At 36.6% G+C, this 21,889-nt stretch overlaps 1 protein-coding gene across 2 annotated transcripts in view; it reads right to left on the bottom strand.

The window, feature by feature from the left end:
* Positions 1–21,889, bottom strand: part of STK31 (serine/threonine kinase 31) — a 492,334-nt gene that overhangs the window by 379,493 nt on the left and 90,952 nt on the right. For both annotated transcript variants that reach the window (XR_012512174.1, XM_074379615.1), the window contains 5 exons: positions 21,689–21,814; positions 20,953–21,078; positions 20,688–20,774; positions 19,393–19,542; positions 16,566–16,688 (listed from right to left, as the gene is read on the bottom strand). Coding sequence is in view for 1 of the 2 variants with exons in the window: in XM_074379615.1 (XP_074235716.1) it covers positions 16,566–16,688; positions 19,393–19,542; positions 20,688–20,774; positions 20,953–21,078; positions 21,689–21,814 (612 nt within the window). In the remaining variant the exon portion in view is untranslated. The remainder of the gene's footprint in view (positions 1–16,565; positions 16,689–19,392; positions 19,543–20,687; positions 20,775–20,952; positions 21,079–21,688; positions 21,815–21,889) is intronic.

Raw genomic sequence — 21,889 nt, 5'->3', positions numbered from 1 at the left:
ATCACTTGAGACCAAGGGATTGAGGCTGCAATGAGCCATATAGTGCCACTGCACTCCAGCCCAGGTGACAGGTGACAGAGTAAAACCCCATCACCAAAAAAATTAAACAATAAAGAATAAAAACAAATATGCTTGGTCACAATCTGTAAAAATAAATAAATAAATAAAATTCAATGTCTTTATAAAAGTTATTCACACATGGAAATCAAATGTTTTTAAAATGAGACATGAACAAAGCCTCCAAGAAATATGGGATTATGTAAAAAAAACAAATCTACATTTGATCAGTGTACCTGAAAGCAACAGGTAGAATGAAACCAAGTTGGAGAATACTCTTCAGGATACTACTCAGAAGAACTTCCCCAACCTAGTAAGGCAGGCCAACGTTCAAATTCAGGAAATTCAGAGACCACCATAAAGATATTCCTCGAGAAGAACAACCCCAAGACACATAACCGTCAGATTCACCAGGATTGAAATGAAGAAAAAAATTCTAAGGCCAGCCAGAAAGAAACATCGGGTTACGCACAAAGGAAAGCCCATTAGACTCACAGTGAACCTCTCAGCAGAAACCCTACAAGCCAGAAGAGAGTGGAGGCCAATATTCCACATCCTTAAAGAAAAGAATTTTTGGATATAGATCCAAGATGGTTGATTAGACACAACTCCAGTGCACAACACCCAGTGAGAAAGATGCAGAAATCCAGAGATCTCCTAGCTCCAACCGAGGTACCAGGTGCATTTCAATGGGTCTAGTCCAATGATGAGCAAAGCCCACTCAGGGCAGACCAAGGCAGGAAGGTGTGCTGCTTCACAGAGAAAGTGCATCTGACCTGGCAAGTTAGAGCATCCCCGTCTGGCGCTCCAGTCCAGATACAGCGCTTCCCCGAAAGCCTTAGCAATACACAGAACAGGGGATCTTTGCCAGTCAAGCGCCGGGAATTACAAACATGGAGTTGAATAAGAGCCTGTGAACTGAGTACCTTTCCCCTGCTTGGAGAGAGAGGGAGCTGTAAGTGGGAGCAGCTGGGTGGGCCCCTACTCCATGACTGGAGAGAGAGGAAGCTTAAAGGGGGAGACAGCTGGGTGCTGCTGGGCGGGTCCCTACCCTCCTCCACAAACCCCAGAGGGCTGAAGCTCTGACTCTAATGGGTTGTGCAGCCAGTGCCACAGTCTGAGATGAATGAACCCTGAATGACCCAGCCCAGTGGAGGAAGGGCACAAGCCACCACTAGACAGGTGGGACTGGGCTACATGTTTTAAGAAAAAACACAGGAAGCCTACGTAGCAAGTAGCAATGGGACAGCGTTCTTGACAACCCAGCAGCACCTACAGGTCTGCGGAAGAGGCAGGCCTAAACTCCCAGTATAATTTAAAAAAAACACAGGAAGCTTCCCTAGTAACCTGAAGAAGTCCCTAGAAACCCAGTAGCGTCTCCACAGACAGACAAGCGACCTCGTCAAGCAGCTCCCTGACACCACAGCCAGGTAAATCCACAAAGATGGGGGAAAAACAGTGTAAAAAAGATTAAATCATCAAAGACCAGAACACCTCTTCTCCTTCAAGTGATCACAACTCCTCAAAAACAGAGGATCACAACTTGACCAAGGAGTGCAACAAACTGACAGAAATAGGCTTCAGAAGGTGGATAATAACAAACTTTTCTGAGCTAAAGGAACACATTCTAACTCAATGCAAAGAAACCAAAAACCTTGAAAAAAGGTTAGACGAAATGCTAACTAGAATAACCAGCTTAGAGAAAAACATAAAATGACTTGATGGAGTTTAAAACACAGCACGAGAACTATGTGAAGCAAACACAAGTCTTAAAAGCTGAAACAATCAAGCAGAAGAAAGAATATCAGAGACTGAAGATCAACTCAATGAAATAAAAAGAGAAGGCAATACAAGAGAAAAAAAGAGTGAAAAGAAATGAACAAAGCCTCCAAGAAATATGGGATTATGTGAAAAGACCTAACCTATGTTTGATCAGTGTACCTGAATAGGATGGGGAGAATGAATCCAAGCTGGAAAACACACTCCAGGATATTATCCAGGAGAACTTCCCAAGGCTAGCAAGGCAGTCCAAATTTCAAATTTAAGAAATACAGAGAACTCCACAAAGATATTCCTCAAGAAGAGCAACCCCAAGGCATATAATTGTCAGATTCATCAGGGTTGACATAAAGGAAAAAATGCTAAGGGCAGCTGGAGAGAAAGGTCAGGTCACCCACAGAGGTAAGCCAATCAGACTCACATCAGATCTCTCAGCAGAAACCCTACAAGCCAGAAGAGAGTGGGGGCCAATATTCAACATCCTTAAAGAAAAGAACATTCAACCCAGAATCTAATATCCAGCCAAACTAAGCTTCGTAAGTGAAGGAGAAATAAAATCCTTTACAGACAAGCAATTACTGACAGATGTTGTCACCAGCAGACCTGCTCAACAAGAGCTCCTGAAAGAAACACTAAGCACAGAAAGGAACAAATACCAGTCACTGCAAAGCAAACCATTTGGCAAAGACCAAAAATGCAGTGAAGAAAATGAGTCAACTAATGGGAAAGAAAACCAGCCAGTAACAAAATGGCAGGATCAAATTTACACATAACAATATTAACATTGAATGTAAACGGCCTAAACGCCCCAAGCAGAAGACACTGGCAAACTGGATAAAAAGTCAGAACCCATGGGTGCACTGTATTAATGAAACCCATTTTACATACAAAGACACACACAGACTCAAAATAAAGGGATAGAAGAAGATTTACCAAGCAAATGGAGAACAAAAAAAAGGAGGGGTTGCAATCCTAATCTCTGATAAAATGGACTTCAAACCAACAAAGATCAAAAGAGACAAAGAAGGATGCTACCTAATGGTAAAAGGATCAATCCAACAGGAAAAGCCAACTATCCTAAATATATACGCCCCTATCACAGGAGCACCCAGACACATAAAGCAAGTTCTTAACAACCTAAAACAAGGTTTAGACTTCCACACAATAATAGTGGGAGACTTCAACACTCCACTGTCAATATTAGACAGATCAATGAGACAGAAAATTAATAAGGATATCCAGGACTTGAATGCAGAGCTGGATCAAGTGAACCTAGTAGACTTATACAGAACACTCCACCCAAATGTATATTCCACAGAATATACATTTTTCTCAGCACCACATTTCACTTACTCTAAAACTGACCACATCATTGGAAGCAAATCACTCCTCAGCAAATGGAAAAGAACAGAAATCATAACGAACAGTCTATCAGACCACAGCACAATAAGACTAGAACTCAGGGTTAAGAAACACACTCAAACCTACACAAACACTTGGAAAATGAACAATTTCCTTCTGAGTGTCGACTTGATAAACAATGAAATGAAGGCAGAAATAAAGATGTTATTCAAAACCAACCAGAATGAAGACACAACTTACCAGAATCTCTGGGGACACCTTTAAAGCAGTGTCGAGAGGGAAATTTATAGCAATAAATGCCCACCAGAGAAGAGAGAAAAGATCTAAAATCGATACCCTATCGTCAAAATTGAAAGAGCTAGAAGAGCAACATTTAAAAAAACTCAAAAGCTAGCAGAAGACAAGAAATAACTAAAATCAGAGCAGAACTGAAGGAGATAGAGGCACCAAAAACCCTTCAAAAAAATCAATAAATCCAGGAGCTGGATTTTTGAAAAGATCAACAAAATAAACAGACCACTAGCCAGATTAATAAAAAAGAAAAGGGAGAAGAATCAAATAGATGCAATAAAAAATGATAAAGGGGATATCACCACTGATCCCACAAAAATACAAACTACCATCAGAGATTACAAACAGCTCTACTCACATAAACCAGTAAACCAGGAAGAAATAGATAAATTCCTAGACACCTGTACTCTACCAAGACTAAACCAGGAAGAAGTTGAAAACCTGAATAGACCAATAACAAGGGCTGAAGTAGAGGTAGCCATCAATAGCCTACCAACCAACCAAAAAAAATCCAGGTCCAGATGGGTTCACAGCCAGACTCTACTAGATGTACAAAGAGGAGCTGGCTCCATTCCTTCTGAAACTGTATCAAGCAATACAAAAGGAGGGAATCCTCCCTAACTCATTTTATGAGACCAACATCATCCTGATATCAAAACCAGGCAGAGACTCAACAGAAAAAGAAAACTTCAGGCCAACACCCATGATGAACATCGACACAAAAATTTTCAATAAAAGACAGGCAAGCAGATTGCAATAGCATATCAAGAAGCTTATCCATCACGACCAAGTAGCCTTAATCCCAGGGATACAAGGCTGGTTCAACATACGCAAATCCATAAATGTAATCCATCACATAAATGGAACCAAAGATAAAAACCACATGATTATCTCAATAGATGCAGAGAAGGCCTTTGATAAAATTCAACAGCACTTCATACTAAAAACTCTCAATAAACTAGGTATGGACAAAATGTATCATAAAACGATAAAAGCTATATATGACAAACCTATAGCCAATATCATACTGAATGGGTAAAAGCTGGAAGAATTCCCTTTGAAATCAGGCACTAGACAAGGATGGCCTCTCTTCTAATATAGTATTGGAAGCCCTAGCCAGAGCTATCAGGCAAGAAAAAGAAATAAAGGATAATCAATTAGGAAAGGAGGAAGTCAAACTGTCTCTATTTGCAGATGACATGATCATATATCTAGAAGACCCCATGGTCTCAGCCTAAAATCTTCTCAAACTGATAAGGAACATCAGCAAATTCTCCAGATACAAAATCAACATGCAGAAATCATAAGCATTCCTATATACCAACAACAGACAAACAGAGAGCCAAATCAAGAGCAAAATCCCATTCACAATTGCTACAAAAAGAATAAAATGCCTTGGAATACAACTAACAAAGGATGTAAAGGACCTCTTCAAGAACTACAAACCATTGCTCAAGAAAATAAGAGAGGACACAAACAAATGGAGAAACATTCCATGCTCATGGTTAGGAAGAATCAATATCGTGAAAATGGCCATACTGCCCAAAGTAATCTATTTTTTTTTTTTAAAGACAGGGTTTCACCATGTTGGTCAGGCTGATCTTGAACTCCCAAACTCAGGTGATCCTCCAAAGTGCCTGGATTACCGGCATGAGCCACCACATCCGGCCAGTAATCTATAGATTCAACACTATCCCCATCAAGCTACCAATGACCCTCTTCACAAAACTGGAAAAAACCACTTTAAACTTCATATGGAATCGTAAAAGACCCTGCATAGCCAAGACAATCCTAAGCAAAAAGAACAAAGCCAGAGGCATCACACTGCCAGACTTCAAACTATACTGCAAGGCTACAGTAATCAAAACAGCCTGGTACTGGTACTAAAACAGAGACACAGATCAATGGAACAGAACAGAGACCCCAGAAGAAACACGACACATCTACAACCATCTGATCTTTGACAAACCCAGCAAAAACAAGCAATGGGGAAAGGACTCAACGTTTCATAAATGGTGTTGGGAAAACTGACTAGCAATGTGCAGAAAGCAGAAACTGGACCCATTCCTGACACTTTACACTAAAATTAACTCCAGATGGATTAAAGACTTAAACATAAGACCTAACACCATAAAAACCCTAGAAGAAAATCTAGGCAAAACCATTCAGGACATAGGTGTAGGCAAGAACTTCATGACCAAAACACCAAAACCACTGGCAACAAAAGCCAAAATAGACAAATGGGACCTAATCAAACTCCACAGCTTCTGCACGGCAAAAGAAACAGTCATTAGAGTGAATCAGCAACCAAAAGAATGGGAAAAAATTTTTGCAATCTACCCATCTGACAAAGGGCTAATATCCAGAATCTACAAAGAACTAAAACAGATTTACAAGAAAAAAAAACCCATTCAAAAGTGGGCAAAGGATATAAACAGACACTTTTCAAAAGAAGACATATATCAAGCCAACAAACATGAAAAAATGCTCATCATCACTGGTCATTAGAGAAATGAAAATCAAAACCACATTGAGATATCATCTCATGCCAGTTAGAATGGCGATCATTAAAAAATCTGGAGACAACAGATGCTGGAGAGGATGTGGAGAAATAGGAACACTTTTACACTGTTTATGGGAGTGTAAATTAGTTCAACCATTGTGGAAGACAGTGTGGTGATTTCTCAAGGATCTAGAAATAGAAATTCCATTTGACCCAGCAATTCCATTACTGGGTATATACCCAAAGGACTATAAATCATTCTACTATAAAGACACTTGCACACGTATGTTCACTGCAGCCCTGTGTACAATAGCAAAGACTTGGAACCAACCCAAATGCCCATCAATAACAGACTGAACAAAGAAAAAGTGGTGCATATACACCATGGAATACTATGCAGCCATAAAAAACGGTGAGTTTGTGTCCTTTGTAGGGACTTGGAAGAATCTGGAAACCATCATTCTCAGCAAACTGACACAAGAACAGAAAGCCAAACACCATATGTTCTCATTCATAGGTGGGTGTTGAACGAGAACATGTGGACTAAGGGAGAGGAGCATCACACACTGGGGACAGTTTGGTGGGGGAGGGGAGAGACAGCGGGGAGTGGGGAGGGAGGGAAGGGTGGGGAGGGATAACATGGGGAGAAATGCCAGATACAGTATGCATCTAAAGTAAAATAAATAAATTTTTTAAAAAAGAAAGATACAACAGCACCAAAAAAAAAAAAAAAAAGTCAGTAGTAATCCCTTCCAAGCATTTGGCCAAGAAAGAATATCTAGATAGTTATTTCAGTCACAACTTGCTGGCATTGGAATTTCTCTTTAATTTGATATTTAAAAAGAAATAAATCTCTAACTGTAGAAAAAAAGAAAAAAGAAAAGAATTTTCAACCTAGAATTTCATATCCAGAAAAACTAAGCTTCATAAGTGAAGGAAAAATAAAATACTTTAGAGAAAAGCAACTACTGAGAGATTTTCTCACCACCAGGCCTGCCTTACAAGAGCTCCTGAAGGAAGCACTAAATATGGAAAGGAACAACCAGTACCAGCCCCTACAAAAACATAACAAATTGTAAAGGCCATCAACACTATGAAGAAACAGCATCAACTAATGGGCAAAACAGCCAGTAAGCATCAAAATGGCAGGATCAAATTCACACAGAACAATATTAACCTTAAATGTAAACAGGCTAAATACCCCAATCAAAAGACACAGACTGGCAAATTGGATGAAGAGTCAAGACCCAATGGTGTGCTGTATTCAGGAGACCCACCTCACACTTAAAGACACACAAAGGCTCAAAAGGTGTGGCATAAGATATACCAAGCCAAATGGACAGCAAAAAAAAAAAAAAAAAGCAGGGGTTGCAATCCTAGTCTCTGATAAAACAGATTTAAAACAACAAAAGATCAAAAGAGACAAAGAAGGGCATTACATAATGGTAAAGAGATCAATGCAAGAAGAAGAGCTAACTATCCTAAATCTATATGCACCCAGATACATAAAGCAAGTTCCTAATGTCCTACAAAGAGACTTAGACTCCCACCCAATAACAGTAGGAGACTCTACCTCCCCACTGTCAATATTAGATCAGCAAGACAGAAAATTAACAAGGATATCCAGGACTTGAACTCAGCTCTGGACCAAGCAGATATCATAGACATCTACAAAGCTTTCCACCCCAAATCCACAGAATATAAATTCTTCTCAGCACCACACTACACTTACTCCAAAACTGACTGTATTATTGGAAGTAAAACACTCCTCAGCAAATGCAAAAGAATGAAAATCATAACAAATAGTCTCTCAGACCACAGCACAATCAAATTAGAACTCAGGATTAAGAAACTCACTCAAAACTGCACAATTACATGGAAATGAAGAACCTGCTCCTGAATGACTACTGGATAAATAATGAAATGAAGGAAGAAATAAAGACGTTCTTTGAAACCAATGGGAATGAAGACACAATGTACCAGAATCTCTGAGACGCATTTAAAGTAGTGTCGAGAGGGAAATTTATAGCACTAAATGCCCACAAGAGAAATAAGGAAAGATCTAAAATCAACACCCAACATCACAAGTAAAAGAACTAGAGGAACAAGATCAAACAAATGCAAAAGCTAGCAGAAGACAAGAAAAAAAAATAAGATCAGAGCAGAACTGAGGAAACAGGGACACAAAAAAACCCTTCAAAAAAAATCAATGACTCAAGGAGCTGGTTTTTTGAAAAAATCAACAAAACGAATAGACCACTAGCCAGACTAATAAAGAAGAAAAGAGAGAAGAATCAAATAGATGCAATAAAAAATGATAAAGGCGATTATCACCACCAATCCTATAGAAATATAAACTACCATCAGAGAATACTACAAATACCTCTATGCAACTAAACCAGTAAATCTAGAAGAAACAGATAAATTACTGAACACTCACACCCTCCCAAGACTAAACCAGGAAGAAGCGGAATCCCTGAATAGGCCAATTACAGGGTCTGAAATTGAGGCAGCTATTAATAGCTAACCAACCAAAAAATGTCCAGGACCAGACAGCTTCACAGTCGAATTCTACCAAAGGTACAAAGAGGAGCTGGTACCATTCCTTCTGAAACTATTACAAACAATACAAAAAGAGGGAATCCTCCCTAACTCACTTTATGAGACCAACATCATCCTGATACCAAAATCTGGCAGAGACGCAACTAAAAAAGAAAATTTCAGGCCAATATCCATGATGAACATTGATGCGAAAATCCTTAATACTGGCAAACTGAATCCAACAGCACATAAAAAAGCTTCTCCATCACAATCAAGTTGGCTTCATCCCTGAGATAGAAGGCTGGTACAAAATATGCAAATCTACAAATGTAATTCATCACATAAACAGAACCAAAGACAAAAACCAAATATTATCTCAATAAATGCAGAGAAGGCCTTCAACAAAATTCAACAGCCCTTTATGCTAAATTTAAAAAAACTCTCTAAACTAGGTATCGATGGAACATATCTCAAAATATTAAGAGCTATTTATGAAAAACCCACAGCCAGTATCATACTGAATGGGCAAAAACTGGAAGCATTCCGTTTGAAAACCGGGACAAGACAAGGATGCCCCCTCTCACCACTCCTAATAAACACAGAATTAGAAATTCTGGCCTGGGCAATCAGGCAAGAAAAAGATAAAAGGTATTCAATTAGGAAAAGAGGAAGTGAAATTCTATTTGCAGACAACATGATTGTATATTTAGAAGACCCCATCATCTCAGCCCAAAATCTCCTTAAGCTGATAAGCAACGTCAGCAAAGTCTCAGGACACAAAATCAATGTGCAGAAATCACAAGCATTCCTCTACACCAGTAACAGACAGAGTCAAATCATGAGTAAATTCCCATTCACCAGTGCTACAAAGAGAATAAAATACCTAGGAATATAACTAACAAAGGATGTAAAGGACCTCTTCAAGGAGGACCACAAACCACTGATCAAGGAAATAAGAGGGACACAAACAGATGGAAAAACATCCCATGCTCATGGTTAGGAAGAATTAATATCATGAAAATGACCACACTGCCCAAAGTAATTATATATAGATTCAATGCTATCTCCATCAAGCTACCATTGACTTTCTTTACAGAACTGGGAAAAAAAAATCTTAAACTTCATATGGAGCCAAAAAAGAGCACACATAGCCAAGACAATCCTAAGCAAAAAAAAAAAAAAAGCTGGAGGCATCACACTACTTCAAACTATACCACAAGGCTATAGTAATCAAAACAGCATGGTACTGGTACCAAAACAGAGACATAGACCAATGGAAAAGAACAGAGGTCTCAAAAAGAACGCCACACAACTACAACCATCTGATCTTTGACAAACCTGACTAAAACAAGCAATGGGGAAAGGATTCTCTCTTTATTAAATAGTGCTCACAAAACTGGCTAGCCATATGCAGAAAGCTGAAACTGAAAATACACCTTATACGAAAATTAACTCCTGATGGATTAAAGATTTAAACGTAAGGCCTAATAAAAAGCCTAGAAGAAAACCTAGGCAATACCATTCAGTACATAGACATGGGCAAGGACTTCATAACTAAAACACTGAAAGCAATGACAACAAAAGCCAAAATTGACAAACAGGAACTAATTAAACTAAAAAGCTTCTGCACAGCAGAAGAAACCATCATTACAGTGAACTGGCAACCAACAGTATGGGAAAAAAATTTTTGCAATCTACCCATCTGACAAAAGACTAATATCCAGAATCTACAAAAATCTTAAAACAAATTTACAAGAAAAAAACAACCCCATCAAAAAGTGAGCAAAGGATATGAACAGACACTTCTCAAAAAAAGACATTTATGAAGCCAACTAATATATGAAAAAAAGCTCATCATCACTGGTCATTAGAGAAATGCAAATCAAAACCACACTGAGATACCATCTCTCACCAGTTTGAACAGCAATCATTAAAAAATCTGGAGACAACAGATGCTGGAGAAGATATAGAGAAATAGGAATGCTCTGCCCCTGTTGATGGGAATGTAAATTAGTTCAACCATTGTGGAAGACAGTGTAGCAATTCCTCAAGGGTCTAGAACTAGAAATATCATTTACCCCAGCAAGCCCATTCTTGGGTATATACCCAAAGGATTATAAATCATTCTATTACAAAGACGCATGCATATGTATGTTTACTGCAGTACTGTTCACAATTGCAAAGGCTTGGAACCAACACAAATGCCTATCAATGACAGAATGGATAAAGCAAATGTGGCACATATACACCATAGAATACTATGCAGCCATAAAAAAGAATGAGTTCATGTCCTCTACAGGGACATGAATGAAACTGGAAACCATCATTCTCAGTAAACTGACACAAGAAAAGAAAACATAACACGGCATGTTCACATTCATAAGTGGGTGTTGAACAATGAGAACACACGAACCCAGGAAGGGAAACATCACATACCGGGGCCTGTTGTAGGGTGGGGAACTAGGGGAGGAATAGCAGGGGAGGGGTAGCTTTAGCAGAAATACCTAATACAGATGGCGTGGTGATGGATGCAGCAAACTACCATGGCACATGTACACCTATGTAACAAACCTGCACATTCCACCCATGTACCCCAGAACTTAAAGTATAATTTTAAAAATTGGGAAGAATTTTTTACTCATAAATGGCAGGCCATGGCATATCTAGAATTAAGTTTTTTCCAAAAAGGCTAAACAGAAGACCAGGAGTAAATGGGAATACAAGGCATGGTCGGGGAATTATATGACAGGCTCCAAGGCTGAGTAAACAAAGACAAAAGCTGGAATGCTACTGATGAACTAGAAGTAGAGAGAAACAGTAAATAAATACTGGAGATTTAAGAATAGCAGACACAGTAAATGAGAGGACAGGAAGTCCTGTTCAGAGAAAAATATAAATGTATTACATTCTACTACTTTTGAAAAACAAAAATTGTAGAGATTCACAAAACAAAAATTGTAGAGATTCCCTGGTTCAGGAAAGTAAATGAAATTACATAAAGGTTTGGGTCTCACGTTATGAATGAGGTCCAGAAAATGCAAAGTCAAGTTCACTGGGTGATCAATATGACCACTAACATCTCCTAGGAATATATTAAGAGGTGTAACAAAATCTTCAAGCAAGGTTTTAAAGAATAAAATGTATATGGGGCAATAAATAAGAGGTAAATGAACTCAGGAAAAAAACATGGAACTATTTTTTAAAGTCTAATACTTCAGCACATAACTGTGGCTAAAATTTGAGCATTCATTCAACTAATACTTGAGTGTCCACTTTGCACCAGGCATAGTTCAAGGCATTTAAAGATACAATGGCAAACAAGATAGACAAGCTACTCCCAAAATGCTTACACTCAAGTGGCAGAAGCAGACAATAATAAGGATAAGTAAGTGTATAATATGATAAGAGAAAAATAAAGCAGGGAAAAAACTGTATTTTAGAGAAAGCAACACTGAAAATGTATCATCTGAAGAAAGGAAAGGGGGCCTGATGTGGCAAATCCCAGCACTTTGGGAGGCCAAGGTGGGAAAATCACTTGAGCTCAGGAGTTTGAGACCAGCCTGAGCAGTACAGTGAGACCCCCATCTCTTAAAATACAAAAACATATATATATATTACTCCTCAACAGAGACAAAAACACAATTCTTTTTCAATGTTACATCAAACGGAATTGCTCTACTTTTTAAAAACTGGCTTCTAGTAAAAGCCTTTAAGATTTTCAAAATAACCTAAAAATATTTAATACAAATGATGTCATGATAAAACTACATTCCATATATGTCAGTTAAAAGATACATAAAACAAAATATTGAATGTTCTCACTAAATGTTGAGAACTCATGAACACAAGAAGAGAACAACAGACACTGGGGCTACTTAGGGGCAGAGGGTGGAACGAGGGAGCAGGTAGAAAAATAACTATGGAGTACAAAATGACCCGTCCAACAGACCCCCGTGGCACAAGTTTACCTAAATAACAAACCTGCAAATGTACCCCAAAACCTAAAATAAACATTTTAAAAAAGATATACTTTATTACTGAATGTAGAATGATAACCAGCAACACTTGAATTGTCCATTGTTTTGAATTTTTTGTAGGCAGTCTTCAGAACACTTCATTTAATTTGGGTCTCATAAGAAATATAATCTAAAACCACAGTATCTTTGATATGCCCAAAATCTCTAGTCAGTTCTACAGCTTTGCTATCAAATAATTACTTTTTTTTATTGCTATTTCTAAAATTTTTTTAAAGACAAAGTGACAGTAATCTCTTCATGGCCTTGTAAGTAAGATCTTTTGATAATAGTTTCAGCTTAAACATTAATTTTAAAAGGTAACCATTAATTTAAAAAGTAAACATTAATATTATACATTAATATTACCTTTTTAAGACACAGCCCTTGGATCTTTGACTTTTTGCCCATAGTGTATATATTTTACACTATGTTCTTTCATAATAAATTCCCCAATTCTTTGAGGAGGAAGGTTACCATATACACAGCCTTTTGTATTAAACTAACTTTACTATCAGTAAAAATACTGTTTTAAAAAAAGAATTTGACCAACTAAAAAAAATTTTTAAAAACACAATAGCTTCCAAAAATGAAATTCTTAGGTGTAAGTCTAACAACACAAGTATAGCATCTGCAAGCTCAAAATAACAAAACGTTGATGAAAGAAATCAGAGAAAATTTAAATAGAGTTCACAAATTAAGATTCAATGTAGTAAAGATGTGAATTCTCTAAAACGTCAGTTCTCCCCAGATTGATCTACAGATTTAACGCAATTCCCATCAAAATCACAGCAGGGCTTCTGTGCACACAGACAAGCTGTTTATAAAATATATACGAAAAAGCAGCCAGGCCTGGTGGCTCACTCCTGGTAATCCCAGCACTTTGGGAGGCCAAGGCAAGTGGATCACTTGAGGTCAGGAGTTCAAGACCAGCCTGGCCAACATGGTGAAACTCCGTCTCTACCAAAAATTTAAAAATTAGCCAAGTGTGGTAGTGGGTGCCTGTAATCCCAGCTCCTTAGGAGGCTGAGGCACGAGAATCACTTGAAACCAGAGGCAGAGGTTGCAGTGAGCCAAGACAGTACCACTGCACACCAGCCTGGTAACTGAGTGAGACTCCATCTCAATAAAATAAAACAAGATATAAGATATAAAATATAAAATAAAATATATTTACAAAAGATATCTGAGTAGCTAAAATCTGAAAGAAAAAATGTTACTACCCAATTTTAAGACACAGTATAAGGATACAATAATCAAGACAGTATCATACTGGTAAACAACACACAGATCAACAAAAGAAAGAGTCCAGAAACAGACTCATACAAAATGGCCCATTTATTTTTCACAAGAATACAAAGACAATTCAATAGAGAATAACAGTTTTTTAAACAAATGTTGTTGTAAAACTGGAAATCCACATGCAAAAACACGAACATTGACATAAACTTCCCACCATACACAAAAATTAAATTCAAAGAGATCCTAGCTGTAAATGTAAACCATACAACTATAAAGCTTTTGGAAGAAAATGTAAGAAAAAATATTCATGGCTTTGAGTTACGCAAAGAGCTCTTATACACAATATTAAAAGCATGATACATAAAAGGAAAGCAATAATAAATTAAACTTCAAAATTAAAACCCTTTTCTCTGCAAAAGATACTGTTAAGAAAATGAAAAGAAAAGCTACAGGCTACAAAAAATCATTGCAAATAACATCTGATAAAGAACTCATATCTAGAATATATTTGTGAATGCCCAAAATTCAATAGCAAGAAAACAAAAATCCTATTTAAAAAAAAAGCAAAAGACTTGAACAGACACTTCACCAAAGAAAATACAGGAAGCCAATAATAAACAGACTAAAAGATGCTCAACATCATTATCCATTAGAGAAATTAAAACCACAATGAAACACTACCATACACCAATGAGAATGGCTAAAATAGAAGATAATCACAATACCAGGTGCTGACAATGATGCTGAACAAGTGAATATATTCATATATTGCAGGTGGGAATAAAAAATAGTACAGCCACTCTGGAAAACAGTTTGGCAGCTCCTTATAGAATAATACATACAATTACAGTCTGACTCAGCAATTTCACTCCTGGGTATTTACCCTAGAGAAATAAAACTTATGTTCACATAAAAACTTATATACACGTGTTCACAGTAGCTTTATCTACAATAGCCAAAAACTGGAGACAATGCAAATGTTCTGCAACAGGTGAACAAATAAACTTGGTATATACATACAACAGAACACTACTCAGAAACTAAAAAGAGAAAAACTACATTAGACAACTTAGACGAATCACAAAGGATGATTCACATGCTGAATGAAAGAAGCTAGTCTCATAAAGTTATATACTGTATGATACCACTTATATGACATTCTTAAAAGCACAAAATACAGTGATAAAAGATCAATGGCTGCCAGCAGTTAAGGGCTAGGGGAGGCTGTGATTACAAAGGGACAGCACACAGGAATTTTCTGGGTTATGGAACTGTTGTGCACCTTGACTGTGGCAATCGTTATTACACTAATGTATAGGTGTGTTAAAAGTACGTAGACTGTATACCAAAAAAGTCCACTGTACCAGTTAATTTAAAAATAAAGTATTTAAAAGACCTTAATTAACAATCAACAATGAAGAACAGAAAATCAGCAAAATATATTTACTCATGGAGCTATTTACTATAGTTTTAAAGGAAATAAGTGGAATAAAAACTGCTATTTCCACACTTACATATCTTATGAATCTTCCCAGAAACAAAAAAATATTTGATATTGATACTTTCACCCTTCTGATAAAAATAATAAATAGACTGCCGAAGCACTGATGAAAAGGATGCCAGTTTATTTCCGTGAGGGTGCTGATTCTATGAAACCAGACAATTTTAAATAAACATGTAGGCATAGGGCTAAAGTCATGAAAACAGTGCGGGAGAACCACTCCATAATTCAATTATCTCCACCTGGACCTTTCTGTCCTTGACACGCGGCATTTCCATACCTCCTCTGAAATCTAGGTGGAAGCTCCCACCCTCCGTTCTTGACTTCTGTGTACCTACAGGCTCAACACCACATGGAAGCTGCAAGGTTTGGGGCATGTGCCCTCTGAAGCCATGACCTGAGCTGTACCTTGGCCCCTTTTAGCCACAACTGGAGCAGCTGGGACACAGGACACACTCAAGGCTTTAGAAGAAGAGGCACTCTCTATTCCTCCATGTAAAATAGCAGTACAAAATGGAACAAGCTTTTTATTTGTGTTCCAACTTTTATTTTCGGTTCAAGGGGTATATGTGCAGGTTTGTTACACGGGTAAATTGTGTGTCATGGGTGTTTGGTGTACAGATAATTTTGTCACCCAGGTAGTTAGCCTAATACCTAACAGGTAGTTTTTCAATCCCTACCTTTCTCCCAACCTCCACTCTCAAGTAGACCCCAATGTCCCTTCTTTGTGTCCATGTGTACTCAGTGTTTACTTCCCACTTACGAGAACATGCAGTATTTGGCTTTCTGATCCAGAGTAAATTCACTTAGGATAATGGCCTCTAGCTCCATCAAACTTCTTAATTATTAAACCATGAATGAGAAATAGCTATTTGGTTTACACTGGAAGCAGGAACATACTCAAGGCTCATTTAACATTTATTTTCCATATATGCATGAATTGCTTTCAGATTAATATAGGACAAAATAATCTTCACTGTTAATCATGACTTCAACAAAACTAAGACAAAAACATGATACCCAAAATATATATCAAGCCAATTTGTAGAAAGTACACAATAGGTAAAAGGAAGCGTATCAACAGTTTTTTTGATAAAACTTTAAAAAATGTTCTACTAAAAGTCTACTGCTTTTTATTTTTAAGGAGAATCACTATAAAATTGTCACTTTATATACTGAAGAGACAGACACAGAGAGAGAGAGAGAGAGAGGAGGTGAGTGTGTGTGTGTGTGTGTGTGTGTGTGTATAAATCTATTTCAACAAAAAATAACATACCCATAATAAAAGGCAGCCATAAGCATATAAGTCTGAACTTGGAGAAGCAGGTTTTCCCATTTTCAACTCAGGTGACATCAAACTCAAGTCACCAACCATCATATTCACTGAGGCTCGCTGATTCTGCAAAAACAGTATTTTAAATATTTTAGATACGACACTGTTGAGGTGACTTTCTGTGAAGTACTCTCCATTTAATCAATACAAAAAACCAAATTCATTTTAAATATTTCATTCTCTTGCTTTCAAATAGTTTTATCTAATTTTTGATATTATAAATTGCTCTTCAAATCATCTCATAAATTATAGAACTTTTTTTACAGCTTGTAGACTTGAACAGATTTAAAACTAATAACCACTGAGTCTGTGATTAAACATTTGATACTTTTTAAAAAACAAATTCCACGCAAGTAAGTGGCAGTGCTATGTTCTAATTCTGAAAATTCTAATACTTCTTTTAAGAACTGAAATGCTACAATGTACTTTCCCTCCTTACCGACCAGTCTCTAAATATATCAATTCTAACATGCAAAGATGATCAGTGACAACAGCATGAACCCTAGATTCAGGCAGATCTTGGTTACAATGCCCCACTCTCCCATTTGCTGTGTGACCTTGGAATTTAACCTCTTTTTTGTCCATTTTTTAAATTTATTTTTAGTTTTTATGGATACATAGTAGGTGTAAACCTCTCTGAACCTAAATTAATTTGTAAAATGGAAATAATGTCTACCTTACAGAGATACCAATCATGTACCTTAACTAAGTGCTATCTTTTCTCTAGCTATGATTTTGATCCTTGCTTCTCAAAGTATGGTCCAAAGGCCAGGAGCTACAGCATTAACTGGTAGCTTGTTAGAAATGCAGATGATCCACTGCAGCAATGCTGAATATTAATTTGCATTTTAACATGATCACCAGGTGAGTCATATGCACTATAAGGTCTGAGAAGCAACGATCTTGACCTCAGACTACTTTCCAAATTTATCTTCCTGAAGGACACTTCAATCTGAAACCTGAATGGAAAACGTAGCAAAAGGTTTGATCAATATTTCAGAACACATATTTTAATTGAAGAACAAAAACAACGTTTTGAGGAATAATAATAGGTGATGAATATGTATTTAAAAAGAACAATTGCCGGACTAGTCATATCTACAATTATGCAAATGGTATAAGGTAAACTAACCAGAATCCCTAAAGTTTGAGATCTTTTAAAATTCATAATTCAGTTATATTACTTAGCATATCTTAATTTTCATTTAAACTAATGTAATAAAGTAAATATTTCAGAAAATCAATCTGTATAAATCCCAATCTACTTTTGATTATAGTTGCAGTTTCATTTTCTTATCTTTCTGTCCTACCATATGAAAACCATTAAGACTACATATACTCCAGTAGCATTACCCTACGATTTGCAGATGATCAAAGTATAAAAGCACTGCTAACATATACTAGTCAAAGGAAATTGCTCAGATAATAACAAATGTTGGCAAGAATCCAGAGAAAACGAAATCCCTATACATTACTGATAAGAATGTAAAATGAGATAGCCACTCTGGAAAACAGTTTGGCTCCTCAAAAAGTCAAATAATATAACCCAGTAATCTGACTCCCAAAAGAAATGTGAAAACATGTCCACACAAAAAAAACTGTATGCTAATGCTCATAGCAGTATTATTTATATAACGAAAAAGTATAAACAACTCAAATGTTCAGCAACTGAATATATTTTTAAAATGTGGTGTATCCATACAATGAAATACAATTTGGCAATAAAAAGGAATGACGTTCTGACGCAGTCAACAATGTGAATGAACTTTGAAAACAATATGCTAAGTGAAATTAGCATAAAAGGACACATATTATATAATTTTATTTACATGAGATGTTCAAAATACGCAATCCATGGAGACAGAAAATGTATTAGTGGTTTCCAGGCTTGAGAAGAAGGGGGAAATTTGACTGCTTATCAGTATGGATTTTCTTTTTGAGAATGATAAAAGTGTCCTGGAATTCAATACTGATTATCACTGAACAACTTTGTGAATGTACTATAACCATTACTGAATTGTATACACTACATGAATTGTATCTCAGTAAAGCTGTTACTTTTAGAAAAATAACTGCTGATTTGGCTACTCCACATTGACTACATACTTCAAAATATCTTGTTGCATATGATAAATACATACAATTTTTATTTCTCAATTAGAATAGGGTATTGTTCCCTCATGATCATGAGTATTTTGAGACTACCCATTATAACAACAACAACAAAAAAATCACAACATGCTCTTAAATTGTCTTATCTTTGCTATCTCTACAAACTGCCTATTCTTAGATGATATAACACCAAATTAACAGCCATTAGAGTTGAATCAGAATTTAAACTAAAAAGTCCAAGGTTTCCAGGTTTCTAAAAACGCACATTATTACCAAAAAATAGCAGAGTATCTATATTTAAAGTGTATCTATAGAGGGAGGGACACCAGTGGAGAGGTTGGGAGATGGCCACCTAGTTTCCTTGCATGTTTCCTAGCAATTAAATGTTTCCTGATGATAATAAAATGATTAATGTTGTCAATGCCACTGACTATATAATGTCAGGTAGCTCATAAGACTTACGGTTAAAATACACAATGAATGAACTTAGAAACTCTTCTAGCACCTAGCTGAGAGCAAACAGTTGCTTATACTACACAACACAGTTTAACTAAAATCAAAGATCCTATAATAAATCATATTATATATAAGTGCTGAACTACTGCTTAATAATATTAAATAAAGTCTAGAACCTATTTGTAAAACCATGATATCTTACCACAGATTTGGTGAAGTCAAAATCTCCAACAATTCCTTGTTCACGGTTTAAAGCAAATACATTGTTCTGATGAAGTGATCCATGAATTATGTCAGCCTTATGCAATGTATGCAGACCCTGGGCAACACCTTTCATGACCTTTAAAGCTTCCTATAGATAAGTACACACAAAATCACTTAAATCTTGAAACTTTTCTCTAATTAAAAGACTGCTCTAGAAGTGAGTGAAGTTTTCTCCAAATGAACCTTTAATAAGAATACAGCATAGAGAAAGAATTAAAGACCAGATGAAGCCTTGATTATATAATGGTGATACCGTGTGTGTGTGTGTGTGTGTGTGCGCGCGCGCACGCACGCACAATAATACATCATACCTTTTTGCTACCAAGGACTGGTTATATGAAAGACAATTTTTCCACAGATGGGGGGGTTGGTTTTGGGATCAAACTGCTCCACCTCAGATCACAGGCATTAGATACCTTTTTGCTACCAAGGACTGGTTATATGAAAGACAATTTTTCCACAGATGGGGGGGTTGGTTTTGGGATCAAACTGCTCCACCTCAGATCACAGGCATTAGATTCTCATAAGAAGTGCGCAACTTAGATCCCTCACATGCACAATTCATAATAGGGTTTATGCTCCTGTGAGAATCTAATGCCTCCACTGATCTCACAGGAAGTGGCGCTCAGGCAGTAATGCTTGCTCACCTGCCACTCACCTCCTGCTGTGCCGCCCTTTTCTTAACAGGCCACAGACTGGTACTAGTCTGTGACCTGGGGTTTTGGAACATCTGTTCTATTGCCTCAAAGGAGACTTGGATTACAAATACCAACTATGTAAAGTACCTACAAGAGACTGAAACAGTATTACTCCATAAGAAGAATCAGTGCCTCCTTTACTGTTATTAGTAATCCTAAATTTACAATGATAAAAATTAAAGCTGCCACTTAAGCACTTATAATACTAAGTGCTATATTAGGCAGTTCACATACAGCACAGCTTATTAGTTATAAGCTTGGGCTTTGGAACCAGAAAGACTTAATTTCAAGTCCTAACTCTACCTCTGGCTAAGAAGGGACCCTGTGCAAGTCAATCACTTTAAGCCTTTTTCTCATTCATATAATACGGTAACTCCTATCACAGGTTTGATGCAACAATTAAATAGAATACCACAAGTTAAAATTTTACAAAGTATATAGCATGTAGTATTCTCTGAATAAATATTAGGTGTTATGTTCTCATTTAATACATCCATGGAAATAAACAGTGCTTACTTCTGAATTTAATACTTACTTCTGAATTCAAAGGCATGATGGCTTGAACGGCACTCAGGTTTGCCCTAGGGTAGTATGGGGCCATCACATAAGCCATAGGATCAGACTAAGAAGCAAAACAGAGAATGTGACTCCAAGTGAAAACTTCTTCAACATATTTTTAACATACATTGATTCTATAGAATAATTTTTGTTTATGTTAAAGTTAATGAACTGTTGCTCTAAAATCCGGAGCTAAACTTACATAAAATGATTTCTGCAAGAGATTATCATAAGAACTTTACCTTACATAAAAACAGGAATATCAACGGTAGTAACCCTGACTCTTCTTCAGCTTCTTTCCAAGCTCTATGATAGGCAGCTGCTCTCTCAATCACCCTGGCTTCTGTGTCAACATCCACAGAATAGCCCTTATACCAACAAAAGAGGCACTTGTAATTCCAACATTGAACATTATAATTATACACCATTCCAATTTAAACATAATAAATTATTTTAAGTTAAATACAATCTAATTTTATTTTTTAATTTTATAAGTACTTTTCTATCTTCTTTGAATGCTATGATTTGGAAAAGGAAAGTGTGATTGTACCTGTAGCCTGCTACACATTCTAGAATGTACAGCCACTAAGGCCAGATTAATTATCTTATTATCATTATTAACAGTTTCCCATACCAATGAGAAGAAGAAATTAAGGAGTATAAGACTGTACTCACAATGTAGCTGAGACTTCAAGGAGAAATGTAAGAAAATCAAGAATTTTAAAAAGATATAAGTTTACCCAATAAAAAAAGGAAAGTATATCCTATTAAGGACATATTCTATTTAGGGAAATGAGGAAAACTTTAAAACTAAAAATTAGTTCTGGTAACCAAACTAGAAGCAAAATTATCATGCCAGTCAACGTATATAGAAAATTCAGAAAACTAACAATGAGTTTTCTTCTTTCTTAAAAAGTAACAGCACCACTATCCTTTATACTGCTGAATCTCACACAAGTAAGAAGAAGTTCGGCTTACCTTTAACAGAATTATCTGCCCATTAACCTCAGAGCATACCAAAGGACGCTTGCTGCTAAGTTCCTTCATGGGCTCAGCATCAAGAAGATCTCGTTCCAAGCTCATTGTAAGGAGACCACCAGAGTTCTAGGCAAAAGTTTTTATTACAGTTGAAGAATCGAAACAATCCCAGCACTTAAATATCATCAACATAATTAGTTA

The sequence above is a fragment of the Saimiri boliviensis genome, chromosome 10 (assembly GCF_048565385.1).
Source record: "Saimiri boliviensis isolate mSaiBol1 chromosome 10, mSaiBol1.pri, whole genome shotgun sequence".
NCBI classification, from domain to species: Eukaryota; Metazoa; Chordata; class Mammalia; order Primates; family Cebidae; genus Saimiri; species Saimiri boliviensis.
Note: the sequence above shows the minus strand (reverse complement) of the source record. Positions and strands in the feature narration are given on the sequence as shown.